At 38.6% G+C, this 14,604-nt stretch overlaps 1 protein-coding gene and 1 long non-coding RNA gene across 2 annotated transcripts in view; one reads left to right on the forward strand and one right to left on the reverse strand.

Moving 5' to 3' along the window:
* Positions 1 to 14,036, reverse strand: part of LOC111925518 (sodium channel protein type 5 subunit alpha-like) — a 32,247-nt gene extending 18,211 nt beyond the window's left edge. The window contains exons 1-11 of the mRNA XM_086866223.1: positions 13,782 to 14,036; positions 12,670 to 12,788; positions 10,544 to 10,645; positions 8,845 to 8,973; positions 7,979 to 8,070; positions 7,038 to 7,241; positions 4,338 to 4,395; positions 3,524 to 3,665; positions 2,864 to 3,061; positions 1,628 to 1,810; positions 693 to 1,094 (exon numbers count right to left, since the gene is read on the reverse strand). Coding sequence (XP_086722349.1) covers positions 693 to 1,094; positions 1,628 to 1,810; positions 2,864 to 3,061; positions 3,524 to 3,665; positions 4,338 to 4,395; positions 7,038 to 7,241; positions 7,979 to 8,070; positions 8,845 to 8,973; positions 10,544 to 10,645; positions 12,670 to 12,788; positions 13,782 to 14,036 — 1,884 coding nt within the window. The remainder of the gene's footprint in view (positions 1 to 692; positions 1,095 to 1,627; positions 1,811 to 2,863; positions 3,062 to 3,523; positions 3,666 to 4,337; positions 4,396 to 7,037; positions 7,242 to 7,978; positions 8,071 to 8,844; positions 8,974 to 10,543; positions 10,646 to 12,669; positions 12,789 to 13,781) is intronic.
* On the forward strand, positions 84 to 1,938 carry LOC147656019 (uncharacterized). The gene is made up of 2 exons (XR_015279886.1): positions 84 to 596; positions 696 to 1,938. It is a non-coding gene; the product is annotated as an uncharacterized LOC147656019 (long non-coding RNA).
* Positions 14,037 to 14,604: the final 568 nt, after the last annotated feature.

Below are 14,604 nucleotides of genomic sequence, written 5' to 3' on the forward strand. Positions count from 1 at the left end.
GGATGTGATGATGGGTAACTGTGAGAGTTAATTGGAGCAATGACACACAGCCAAATAAATGTACGTTTTTACAAGGTGTAATTGATGGTGAGATTAAAGGTCCTACTCTGTTCTGGGGCTGCAGTCAATGGATCCTGCAAGTGCATAACATGGGACAAGCACAGCCTTGGAAATGAGTGTATGAGGGGAAATAGGGCTAGGAATTATTCAAGAGAATAATGGAATAGGAGAGGAGTGAAGGATAAATAGGGGAAATTGGGGAAGTTACAGGCAAAGCTGCTGCATGATGCTGAAGGGGCTAGGAACAGCAACAACAGAAAAAAAAAAGAAAAGGAACAAAAAATCACAGGTATTCAAAATTACAGCCCTGGGTAACATTACGATGAAAAGACTTTTGGGTGGCTTGTAATTTTAGCACTAGGAATATTTCAAACTATGTCAGTACAATTAATGAATAGCAGAAATGCAAGGTTTACAACAGGAAGGCTAAAATCTAATTTTCAGGAAGTGTCAGACTGTTAAAAACCAGTTTCTACAGACAGCTGAAAAATTGTCATATCAGTATGCTTGAGTTGGCATCACTGTGCGTCATTAAGGTGAAACTCTTAAAACAACAAAAAAACCCCAACCTTGCCACTGATTGATAAACCACATTATAAAGCAAATATTTAAAATATTCTATTTTCCCTTACCAGACCCCTTTTTCCCAAGTCTTCCATGACTGGTGTAAGCATGGCTCCATCAGAGGACACCGGATCTTGGCTGTGCACCCTGCTGCTCCCTCCTCCCATGCCCATCCCCACCCCAAGGAGATCATCCACGTTGCCCCCCTTGCTGCTGCGCGCACAGTTCGGGGTGGCAGGGTGGGAGCTGTGGCCCCGTTGGCTTTGCAGGCTGGGGCGTCTTCCCATCTGCGCCCCCGACAGCGACTGGCAGCGGGGTTTGTGTCCCCTGGGACCAGGGGGGTCCTCGTCACCCAAACCCACTCTGGGATCCACCTCCACGGCGGGGAGTTGGAAGTTGAAGACGCTCCCGTGGCTCAGCCGGCGCTTGGCCTCGCTGGCGTTGGGGCCGTACACCAGGCCCAGGAGAGACTGGAAGCCCAAGAAGAGCAAAACAGAGAAGAACAGCATAATATCATAGAATACATCTGGGGAAGCTGTAAATTATTAACATTGCTGTCTAGCACTGCGAGTCTGAAACTCTTATTTGATTTAGATTTTTCAGCAAGGATTATGTTTTAGATTCTCAACAGCAGATAATAAAACTTTATGAGTTATACCAGCTATTTTTGAGATAAGCTTTATACTTATATTTTAAGAATTAAATTTTTTGCAGAGAATAATGGTATAAAAGCTAAGATCTGATAGTCATTCACTTCTTTTTATTTCTCATTGTTATAGAAAATTTATTTAACTATTTTAACTTTGTTTTCATCCTCCATTTATAATACTTCTTTTTGAAATTAATTTTTACATCTAATTCTTTTTTATCCCACATTTTGTTTATTTTAAAGACTTAAGAGTGATTCGTGTTTGTAATGGGATTTTGTTTATGCTTTCAAGCCATTAAATTTAAAATAAAATTAGAAAAGCTGTAAGGATCTGAGATTCAAATAATAGATTACCAACTTTCGTTGACTGTCTGGGAGCTGTGACTTGGGGGGTTCTTCTTCTTCTTCATTATCTTCTCTCCCCAATGATTTATTTCTCTTTTTCCTATTGCTCCTTTCTTTGATTTCTTTGGATGACAGAGAAGAGGCTTCAAAGGAGCTGAGTGATAGGATATCAATGCCTTTAATACCCAGTGACTGAAATTCAAAGAAAAACATAGGTGATATTTTTCTGGGTCCTTTGAATAAAAGCAGAAAGAAAGCACTTCTGTGCTCTATATTATTATTTCCTGTTAACAATTTGTGTTTCACAAAACTCATTAAAAATCTTCAAATATATGATATTGCTGAAAGAAAGAGGAGATTCCTCCACATATGGAGCGCTGAACAATTTTCTATTTGCAGTGTGTTCTATGATGACATGTACTGGGCCTGCCAGAGGCAAAATAATCACATTATAGCTCCCACTCCTCCATATGGCAAATTTGCTTACAATAAAAATGCTCAGTTTGAAAATAATGCAGTAGAATATTTCATTTCCCCAAAATAAATCTTCAAACCATAATAAAATTATTTATTTTCACTGGGGATCCTTGGGACTATATTCACAGTGTGGATGATTTTCCTTCCCATGCTGAATTCAGGGTGATATTTTAAAAATGCAGGAGTATTCTGTTCCAGAAGCTTCTGTGCTATTTAAGTTACCAAGAGATTTTTCATTCAACTACAATAGGTTTTGGCTCAGATGTTGATGCAGCAGAATTAATATATGTTTCTTTTCTCAGCAGCCCAAATGACAAAATAGAATAAAAAAAGAACTAAAAAACAACTACATTTTCTTTTGGAAGCTGCTGGTTGAAGGAATTTTATGTTTTCCAGATTTAAAAATACTGCTTTTCTTTAAGTAACATTGATCTTTAATGTTTTTTATCCAGCACAAATGTCATTGTTTCACAGGAAAAATACACAGTTGAACAAGGAGTTGTTGTGCAGCTCCAGGAATCACTAATTTCACTAAGTCATCACTTGCTTCTGTTTCCATGGGTGGTTTTTATATACAGGAGTACACAGGGGGTGACGCTTTTTCTTATGTCTGGATGAGGCTCTGAGGAACCTGGTCTAGTGGAAGGTGTCTCTGGCCATGGCAGGGGCTCGGAATGAGATGATCTTTATGGTCCCTTCCAACCTAAACCAGGCTACATGACCAGAAATAGAACGAGACAAACACTTCCAAGAGAATAATTCACCTACCTCTTGCTCCTTCTGCAGTAATTCCATGGCTTCCCGAAATTTCCTTTCCTTTGCCTCAGTTTCAGCAATGGTAGCCTTGTTCTGGTCCTCGTATGCCATTGTTACTACAGCCAGAATCAAGTTGACTAGATAAAATGAGCCCAGAAAGATGACCATCATGAAGAAGACTACATACACCTTCCCAGAAGCTCTGAGGGTCTGCAAGCAACACACCCCAGAGATAAAACATTACCACAAAAAATACCAAGTACGCTTTCAATGTGTCTCTGAAATTCTTTAAAAGCACTGAGCCTCCTAGACACAGTGCTTCAGGAAGCTTAAGTGGAATTAGAAATTTCTTTGCTATTCTTCCCTGTCTTCCTCCGTCCTCCTATACCCTCACATGTGAATCACTGATTGTACATCTCATGAAGACAATCAAGGAGGCACTTCTACATTTTTGAAGGACAGTACAGAACCCTTTTAGGATTTTTCTCCAGAAGCAGGGTGAAAGGGCTGGGAAGCACTTCAGCATCCCTTTCCTAGGAGTCACAGGCAGAAGGGAAGACGTGGGCTCGAAGCCTTGCAGCTATTCCTTTTATTTGAGGTTTCTTGTCCTCTCTACACATTTTCTGCTTCAGCTGATGAAGATCAGTTCTGAGCCATGCACAAAGCTGGTACCTGTTGGTACAGACGCTCCCAGTAGTCCTGGGTCATCAGGCGGAATAAGGAAAGAAAAGCCCAGCCAAATGTATCAAAACTGGTGAAACCATAATCAGGGTTTGGCCCAATTTTACAGCATTTATATCCAGGAGGACAGACCCTAGAATTAATAACAAAAAGTGGAGCAGATAAATGTGCAGATTTCAAGGAAAACTTCAGCTTTATGTAAGAGTTCTGATTATCTTTAAGCTCTGCAGTTCATTAGATTGCAAAACAATTTTCTACTCCAGGTAATATTGGCTGGAAGGAGGGATGGAAAGAGCAGCACCCACAGTCCAGAAACAAAGGAAAAAGACAGGCTGGAGCAGACCACCATCCCAGGACAGTCCCCTCATCACCAATCCTCATCCCCTTCCCCTCACTGAAAAGCAGCCACATCTCCCTCCTTCCCCAAACCCGCCCTCCAAAATTCATGTTTTGTTTTTCCACTTTAATGCTCATGAGCCTTCACAGAGAGGAATGTCTGTCCTGTGTCGTATCTCAGATATTTCACATTTTCAGTTCTCTCATACATCCATGGGAAAGAGGAAGGCAATACTTCAGGAAAGTCTAAAAGACTAATTAGATCTGAATTAGTTCAACTGCAAGTTCATATTTCATTCCCTACAAGACTTAAATTATCTGACTGTTTGCTATACTTTTTTTCTGTGTTCCTGTTTCTGCATTCAAGGAAAGCTTGGAATTTCTGCTTTTGTCTCACATGACTGAGCAAATAAAGGAGCACTGAGGCAGAGAAAACTTCCAAGAAAGAAATAATCTTAAGTGCACTCACCCAGCACCAGGACCACACAGCAAAATATCCACAGTACCATTTTTTATAGCAAAGTCATCTATTAAAAAAACAGGAAAGAAAAATTAAACACAGAGCACTTTCTAGCCTGAATCCTCTATCATTTAATATGAGTAGTGATGAGTAACCAGTGACCTGTAAGAGCACAGGTTTCCTGTGCTCACATTAACTGCAGCAGATTGCAGGATGCCCTGGCCTCACTTGTAAACATGCATATCTGTTTGCACAAATTTCACACTGAAGGCAGTCCTTCAATTCAGAATTTTTAAAGATATTATCACTTTGGCTACGTCTGCATAAAGGAAATGAAGACTTGGAAGACATAGGCTCAAACACAGTCACAGAATCCCAGAGTGGTTTGGGTTGGAAGGGACTGTAAAACCCATCTCATCCCACCCCCTGTCATGGGCAGGGACACCTCCCATTATCCCAGGTTGCTCCAAGCCCCATCCAGCCTGGCCTGGGGCACTTCCAGGGATCCAGGGGCAGCCACAGCTTCTCTGAGCACCCTGTGCTAGGGCCTCACCACGCTCTGAATAAAGAATTTCTCCCTAAGATCTAATCTAAATGTTAAACCAATACAATATTTGGTAAGTGTTGGCACAAACTGGCAGAGATTTGGCCCATAGCAATTGCCCCTCTCCAAGAATGTGTGCAAACATTCCAGGAGTAGAACAGACCATTTCTGTTTCCAATGAACAACAAAAAACAAAGTCCAGTTCTGAGAGGGAAGAAAGAATATTTGATTGTGTGAATATCCACCACTGCAGAGCCAAACAGCAGCTCCTAACCCTGCTCAGCTGAGAAATGCAGATTTATCCATTAGGATGCTGGAGCTGTGCCCTTTTTGAACTCTTCCCCTATTTCTCTTAGCATTAGTTACTCTGTTATCAGCAGAATCAAAGTAAAAGCTTTAGCTAATAGCTAATTATCTCCATTAAGATGTGGATTTATTATCCCAGATGTAAGGGAGGTCTCATGTTCCCCTGGTGCTTCTCAAACCTCTCCTGTGCTCATCAGATAAGTCAGCACGACTCAGAGCCACCAGGAACCTTTGATATCAGCTCTGCCATACCCTGGAAATGCCCCATAAAAGAATGAATCCCTATCTGGGCTACTTTCCACTGACATTTTTCTCAGCTCCACTCCTGCAAACTGAAAAAAAAAAGGTTTTCTAAGAAGCTTCAGTGACTGAATTTCAGAGAATCATAATAATATGTGTGGGGGATGGGAACTTCCCACAAAATTAGGAGGAAAGCAGTCTATATATATATAAATATATGTATATAAATACAAATAAAATAAATTTAGAATAAATATAAACATTAATATAAAGTAAATAAATATTAATAAATATATATAAAAATAGCTTTAGAGGAAATTTGGTTTATAAGGCTGTACATCCTCAATCCTGTAAGAAAGTCATCTACCATGCATTAAACTTCTCTGGGCTCTCCTATTCCTTTTGTCATAGAATTTGAACAACACAAAGGCTGTGAAGCAACACAGATTTTATATTTCTTGAGTTCTGTTTTCTCCACACCATTTCCTTTAAACAGCTTCAATGCTCTGCATATACTAAAATATAGATCCTTTTACTTCTTGTTCTTCAACACAGAAAATCAGCATTTTTAACCCAACTTTGTCACATCCATGGTCTCTGCTACAGTGTTCTAGTAATTGATTGTTTCCTTTTCAGTTTTGCTTTCAGTTATGATTTTTACAGCATTCTGTGCATGTAAATTACTTGCTTCTTATGTGTGGTCTTTTGGTATTAACAAGAAAAAAAAAAAAAGGTTTTCCTCAAAAATTTTTTCTACCCTTTTTTTCCCTGGATTTTGAAGTTATTGAAGAAATCCTGTCTGAACAAATCTCCCACACAGAGTTTGGACAAACAACAATTCTGGGTGACTTTTTATGTATTTTGAGAGTTCTTCTGGGAAAATTCTTCTCTTCCTGTGCAACTGCTGCTGTGTCTGAACTCACTGGGAGAGATTTTCTTCAGTGATGAAGCTTTCTTCATATTCCTGGCACAGACATTGATTATTTTGTTTTTCCAGTTCTGGTTTTTTATTTTTTTTTCACGTATATTGAGGCTTCTCTTTTAACACAAGGCTTTGCTTTACTATTCTGAATTGCATGTTATAGTTGTTCCTCTGAGAATGTTTTGATGCATTTTTAGATCTCTGCTCCATGGTTCCATCAGCAGTCTCAGCCAAGGTGTAAACATGAAACATATGTACTGTAGATATCTTATATAAGACATAAAATAAGACACATTTGATGCCAGAAAGTAAGTAATTTGATTTTTCAACAAATTCTTCTGTTTTAAGTTCTCACTGAGCAGGAAAATGAAGATGCATGGGCTCTTCAGCCTGTAGTACAAGGTGAACTTTGGGGAATTACAACAGAGAACGAGCTAATGCGTGTTTCAGTTATTGTCATGTCATTCGGGGAAACGGATCTGGATGTTACTGGAAAATTTGGGAGTGCTTTTGCTTATAATGAAGGGAAGGAGTGCATTCCTGGATGCCTGCAAGCTGCTCTGGCAATCAGAAGCCATTATCAGGTAGTTACTCATCAAAATATCAATCAAAACAACATAATTCACAGCAGTGGTTATACATGTGTGCATAGGTATCTATAGGATCATCTAAAGAAGAGTGAAGGAGAAAAAGTTACCTGAATCATTAGCAAACTTTTCATAACTTTCCCATGTTTTATTACAAAACTCTGTAGTGTTCCTGATACACTTTTGCCTGAGATTGCCCTTAAAAATCTGGAGGCCTATGAGGGCAAAAACACTCAGGCAGAAAACGGTCAGGATCATCACATCAGCAAGTTTCTTCACAGACTGGATAAGTGCCCCTACAATGATCTTGAGCCCTAAAAAGACAATGTAAAAAGGAAAAACAGGTTGAAAAACTGCGATTCAAATGCCATACTTGATTAGAGTTAAAGCAATATATAAAAGCCGAAGTATAAGAATTACAGGATAATATGTGGTAAATATATTTGCAATACAAGTATATTTAGGATGAGAGTGACTAATGTGAGATAAATATTTTTTTCCTACTTTCATTGACCCTACAGTTTTTAGGCGTTCCTTTATACCCTAAAAATATTCACTCAAAAATGATGAACCAGAGATAGTCTAGTTTTCTTTATCCATTAAATTAATAGGCATAATTCAAATGATACTTCCAACACTGGTAATTTGTGAAGATAATATCCAGTCTGAACTCTCTTGGCATGGATTGATGATATAAGATCATTAGGGGTAAAGTTCCTTCAATAGCCAGAATTATGTCTGTGGAACCATAACACTCACATCAGGCAAAAGAACATTCTGTAAAACAGATCATAAACTCTGAACAGTATCTTTAAAAGCATAATGAAAATAAACTATATTCAATATTATTTCTAACACCTGATTCATTCTGGTTGGGACAGATGAATTGAGACACTTTTTGTGTGCACAAATTCAGATCTATCTGCAACTTGTGAAAGTGCAGACAGGTGAAAGATACAGGGAAGAAAAAAAAGGCAAAAGGAAACATTTTGAATGAAGAAAAGAATGAGTTATAAGTAGGAGAAAATACTCAGCACATAAGATTTCTTACCTGGGACTACTGAAATGGTTTTTAAAGCTCTGAGAACCCTAAAAGTCCGGAGGACTGACACACTCCCCAGGTCACTAAATGCTCCCACATACCTGTAAAGATCAGATGTGAAATACCAAGTGGTTGAGCAGAGTTAACAGGGCAGTTTTTTACAGTGGTCATTCTTGGGTATAAATCTTTCTAAGTGTATTTTAAATATTAAAAAACTACATATCTAGGTTTTTTTTCTGAAAGCTCATAAAATAAAAATTGATTTCTTAATTATTAGAGTTTCCCTCTGAGGTGGCTTCTGGCTTGTGTACAGCTGCTTTTGTGTGAGCATCTTTAAACATAATTCATTTAAAATACAAAGATACCACTCAAAATTATGAATTTACAAATGCTGGCTGAGCTGGTTTGATCTCCTTTCACTAGCTGCATTTAACCAGTATATAGAAGCTTGCTAATTACCAGAAAATTACACTTTAACTATGATTTTTGGGGATAGAACCTTAATTTAATCTACTATCCTGGTATCTATACCCATCACCCTAACTGCAAATTAATACTTTAATTCATGGGGTCACAAAGTCTGTTTTTATGCCCAACTTTTACATTTCACCAGTACAAACACATCCATTCACATATATCCACCACTGGGAATATCTTGCCATGCACAGCTCTATTCCTTTCTTGAAAGACTAAAACATCATTGTAAAACAGTGAGTGCTAAACAAGGGGAAAAGTCAATGTTCTAGACAGTTTCAGGTGCAATTAGGAGCCATGGGTTGAGTTTTAAACCACAGATAGCCTTTTGCACCACAGCAATGAGAAGTTCCAGCACAGAGTGGAGGCAGATAATCCATATTTCATTTGTTCCCACTTACGCCATGACGATAACGGTGAAATCCAACCAGTTCCAGGGGTCCCGAAGGAAAGTGAATTCATTTAGACAGAATCCTGTCGCCAATATTTTTATCAATGATTCAAAAGTGTAAATGCCAGTGAATGTAAATCTAAGGAGGGGAGAAAAGAGCCAAAGGGAAAGAACGGTGTTAGCACCCAACTCAAGAGGCACAGACTATTTCATGTCTGGGAAGAAAGCTGAGACAATGCTGGAGAGAACAGATTTCTGCTGGATTTCTGTGCATTCCAACAGTATCTGGTTCACACAGAGCTGGAGACAGTATCTGACTGCAATCTGGACATGGCTATTAATGTGCAACCCATGAGACACTTTTTGGCATTTGACATTTTGAATTTTTTTCCAAATTCTTTCATGTGAGTGCCCATAATTTCAGAACCACCAAATTCCCAGTTACTAGCTAAAATAAAGGTCCAAATTTCTATCTTCCTCCAGTTTCAAGCAGCCAAGTGAATGTGTGATGTTCTCTGTTATTTCCTTTGGGCACACAGCAACCATTTCTGTGCAGAATATTTAAAACACTTAGAGGAATACAAGAGTGGAGGGTTTTCAATTTAAGATGGCAATTATTCTTATTAATGGAAAATTATCAGTAAAAGCTCTTCTGGACTTAACTGAGTGCACTTATAATTTCAAGAAGGCAGTGACATCCCTACAGAATTCAAAAGGCTTTCATTTGGTAGTCAGCAAATGCACTAAGAAATTATATGGATGTAGTGCTTCCCTTTTTATTTGGAAAGAAGTATTCTGAAATTGTTCTTGAAATGCATTTGAGTGGTAGTTGATGCCAACAGCAGATACAACTCTGTTACAGCCTTTAACTCTCTCATAGGTGGAGAAGAACCACAGTATCTTCTGGAGATGTGTATTTTAATACCATGCAGAGCTTTGTTCCTGCTTTTTTTGAAAGAGTTTGCCATTCATAGTTGTTTCAGTGTCATTTAACATGATATAATAAAAAAAGAATAATTTAGAACTGGTTTTAATACTAAGTATTTGGGAATCTTCTCCTTTATGTTAGGTGTCAGAATTATCAATATTCATATTCTAGCATTTTTGCCAAAGTGAAAAAGTGACAGCTGAAATAGTCTCTAAAAAAAAAAAATCAAAACAAACCAACAACCCATGGCATTATACATTTCAATAATGACTACAAAATATGGATTTATTGTGATTTAACATTGCAGCACTGAGGATAAAAGATTTACATTCTAACAGCACTCTGCAGGCCAAGTGCTTCTGACAGAACATTTTATTAGAGCTAAACTCATCATTTCAATATAATTAACCAGAATTTTGAAAGACAGCAACTCTCATGTGCTCAATCAGCATCAGTAACAACAGGAAATGTATCCTGATACAGAACAAATAATTGAGTAACTTCAGAAAGTTGGAAAACTAGAGCAACAGAACAGACATGAAGCCAGTTCAACAATGGAATTTAATCTACACTTACTCTCTCCTATAACACCAAAATTATTGTATATATTGTGTTTCAAGACAAAACTATTTCCTCAAATAAAAACTAAATTAAAAAACTCCCTTAAGACAAGCAACTTTCCTTTTAAATCTCCCACAAACTATCTCAAGTGAAAGTGTCAAGTCTCAATAACTCAATAAAACTACATAAATAAAAAATATACATTCCCACAGATACTTACTCAACATATGTGTTCCATGAAGATGGAGATTTAGATGACTCAGACAGAGCCATGAATACACAATTAGTTATAATGGTGCACATGATAAACCAGGTGAACAATGTAAGTCATGGGAGTGAAGGCAAAGAATACAACATGGATTCAGAAATGTAACTAAATATTGCATCAGTCACGGGCATATTTTCTGGCTTTTTGGTTAAAGCACATGTAAGAAGAGCATGCACAGGCATTTACTGATTTTGAGCCATGTTAGATGACAACACACAACTGCTGTTATTCATGGACTTCTGTATTGGTTACAGATCTGCTTCTCTAAGCATTTCCAGCAAGGAAAAAGGACCCTCAACCACTCTAGGATTGTATGGAAGGATGCAATTGGAGTTTCATATTAAGGCATACAAGTTAAACACTTGCTCAGATCACACAGGTGGAGCCCAAACCTGCCTCTGACCTGGCAAAGCTCTTCTCTTCCAAAGGACAGCACAAAATCTGACAGGGTGATTGCAGCAGTCTCAAACAGCTCTAGGTCATAGAACCATGGGATATGCTGAGTTTGAAGGGAGCCATCAGGATCATCAAGGCTATCTCCTGGCCTTTTTCAGGATACCCCAAGAGTCACACCTTGTGCTTGAGAGCATTGTTTCAGTGCTTCTTGAACTCTGTCAGGCTGGTGCTGTGAGTCTGTTCAGTGGGGTCTGTTCAGTAGCCAACCACCCCTGGGTGAAGAACCTTTTCCTGATATCCAACCTAAACCTCCCCTGGCTTGGCTTCAGCTGTTTCCTTGAGTCCTGTCACTGGTCACTACAGCAAAGACATCAGGGCTGCCCCTCCACTGCCCCTCACAAGGAAGATGGAGACCACAATGAGACTCCCCTGTCTCCTCCAGGCTGAACACACCAGGTGCCCTCAGCTGCTCCTCATCTGGCTTCCCCTCCAGACCACCCACCATCCTCACAGCCCTGCTTTGGATGCTCTCTAATAGATTAATGGGGTTTTTATAATGTGATGCCCACGTTTAGCCAGCCCCAGGGGTTTTCCAGGTGCTGGAAAAAGTTTCTCTGCTGGCCCAGAGAACAGGAGCTTGGGCAGCTACCTCATACTTTAACACCCAAGCTCAAGCACATCACTCTGGAGCTGGATCTCATACCTTGTTGTACCACACGTGGGTAATCCATAGGGTACAAGAGTATGGGAAGTCCATTCTCTCCATCCCCCAAAAAATATAATTCTTGGCTTTAACTCTAGGCCTGGTCCAGCTGTCGAAGGAGCTGGACCACTCACGTGGACATGCCAATGTCAGCCAGCTTCTGCCCAAAGAAAGCCCCAGATGAGAGGCATGGCTCTTCCAGGGATGTCTGCACACTGCTGTGATGACAACCTCGAGTCACTGAAGTTACCTCACACCACAGAGCCAGCAGATGGCTGGAAATCTGAAATCCACACAGGGACATCACAGACTCCACTCTGGGTCTGATTCCCCAAGCTCAGGTGTCCTTCTCCAGTGCCAAACTGGAACAATACACTTGTGATTCCCAGCCCCTAAATTTGATATCTGAGGTGGGATATTACCTTTATATTCCCAAGGCATTCCCTGCAACAGCATTTCCGGAAATATTTCCTTTCCTATACCACATGTACATTTTTTGAATCTTATTTCCCAAAGAAACTGTTTGCATGGTTTTTTTCTATGTGTTTTCCTGTGTGTGCTTGCCTATCTCAGCCTTTTCTCTCAAAACTGGCCAATGGTTGATTAGCTTTGGCATGTGAGTTGATTTTAATTCCCACATTTGGGTAAACAGAAGATGAAAAAGAGAATGTAGAACTTATCAATCTTCTCCCTGGGAGAGGTTTCAGAATTAGATGCTTGTTTATGGCATGTGAGGAGATCAATATCAGAGCTCAAAACACAAATCTGTATAAAATGGGGCTAAATAAGCCAAATACTCACAAAATTTATTTCTAAATTTCACAAAAGCACCAAAACACTAATAATATCTAAGGCAATTCAAAACTAGAATCTGTAGTGAGGAAAAGACCAGATTAACTCAATGCTCTAAAATACAAAAACACAGGATTTTTCAGGGTTTTATAATCAAAAAGAGTGAATAAAGCTGATAAAAGGATATGAATGCACTAAAATTTGAATTGCTCTTCTTCGTATTGGGTGGAAGGGACTGAAGATCCACAGGGCACGTGTAGCAGTAAATCTGTAGATTGTTTTCTGCTTGTTTAGCACTATGAAAACCTTTTAAAAATAAATAAACAAGAATTTGTCAGAAAGTGAACACAGAACATATTTTTGTACTATATCCTGTCGTGTCAGTCATGAGCAAGAGCTAGAATTTCACTTTAGCCTGGTTAACTGGAAAGGCTGTATAAATTTGTTATCCATCAGAAACTTTAACTGTCAGGCAGCAAAATATTCCTTAGCACAAACTTCCTTTTTCAACCTTGTGATTTGCAAGGAGCTGTGCACAGATCTAATCTTGCTTATGATCATTCTCTTAAAATAGAATGAGCCCTTCATTGAGTCAAGATATACAAGAGGTGCAAGGAAGAACTGCAGCCTTCTCATTATTTACTATTTTTGACAGTGATCCTCTAGCTCTTGGACTGTAGGAATTAGTTCAGTGTTTAACCTTCTCTCAGGTGAAGAGCATTTTTCCCAATGGATTTGCTTCCATTTCTCTGTTTGTTATTGAAAATCATATTCTTCAATATGTCACAACTGGAATATGGAGATTGAGTCAGGAGGTTGTAAGGATTCATCAGCATTGTTTTAAAATAATTTTTATTTTAAGTATCATTTATTTTGTGTGTAAGTGGAACAAAAGCATTGAGATGGAGTGAAACACATTCTTCAAAACTATGAAATTTATGGAATTTATGAAAATATACAAAATTATGTACAAAATGTATAAAATTACTATAACTTCCAATTATTATAATTTCTCTCAACCCCCTCCCTTTTCTTCCTTTATCCAGTTTATTTTTTCTGCTTCTATTCTGATTCAAATGCTATTTGATTTCATATTATTTCATTCCTAAAAATGAAAGTTAAGCTTTTTTCAAAAAAGATTACAGTGCATCATTCAGCTGTTTAACCTAGAAAGGAACGAGAGTTTATAAAGAGATGTAAGCAAAACTCTGATAGATTGCCCATGGAAACTTTTGGTGATACAATAAATTAAATTTAATTAATTATAAATAAGATACAAGTATCTTGGTTGGCTCTAACCTTATGATCTTTGTAGTATGGGTCAAGATCCTCCAGTGGTTCCCCAATGAGCTCTGGAGGAGGATTTCCATATAGAGCTGGCAACTTCTGGAAAGCTTTTAGGTCAAGCTGAGGACGTGATTTCTCCTTAGGTTTCTGCTCTGTAGCATTCTTTTTACAAATCTTTTTGGCAGCAATTCTCTTTTTGATGGCTGCCAAGGATTCCTGAGTGAACCTACGGAAGTTGTTGGTACCAGGTAGCAAGAATTCAGCCATTTTTCATCCTTCTCTTCCTGTCACTAATTCTGTCCAAACAGAAACAAGTAGAAAGGAAGTCAAGTAACTCCAAAACAGGGAAGTTATGGAAATGAAATAACTATTTGCCCATGCATGGCTAAAAACATCAACCTTCTAAACCATCAGCTTCTACAAAGAAGAAAAAAAAGAAGAAAATATAATATGATATATATGATAAATACTCTTTTCATTGAGTCTTCTCAGTATTTTTTCTAATTATATGTGCAGATAGGATGTGAGCAAACCTCTATAAACTTAAGAGTGTATTTGGAACACCTCACTTAAGATAAACATTATCCTAAATGCTCTTGAGCTGCTCAGAGAAAAAGCCCTACTCTTCTGGTTGAGCCCAGTATTTGGAAATGAGACAGTAAAATCCATCAAACTGCACCATCAAATGTGTGGAAGCTGTCAGCAACAGGAGGATAGTAAATTCAGGTATTGAATTTACCAATGCAGATGGGGATACTCAGATGGAAAGTCCGTCCTGGTGGAGCCAGCACAGGAATGAGCAGCATCCAGAAGGATTTCATTTGTCACCCACAGA

Source organism: Cyanistes caeruleus, chromosome 1, assembly GCF_971803275.1.
Source record: "Cyanistes caeruleus chromosome 1, bCyaCae1.hap1.1, whole genome shotgun sequence".
Taxonomy (NCBI): Eukaryota; Metazoa; Chordata; class Aves; order Passeriformes; family Paridae; genus Cyanistes; species Cyanistes caeruleus.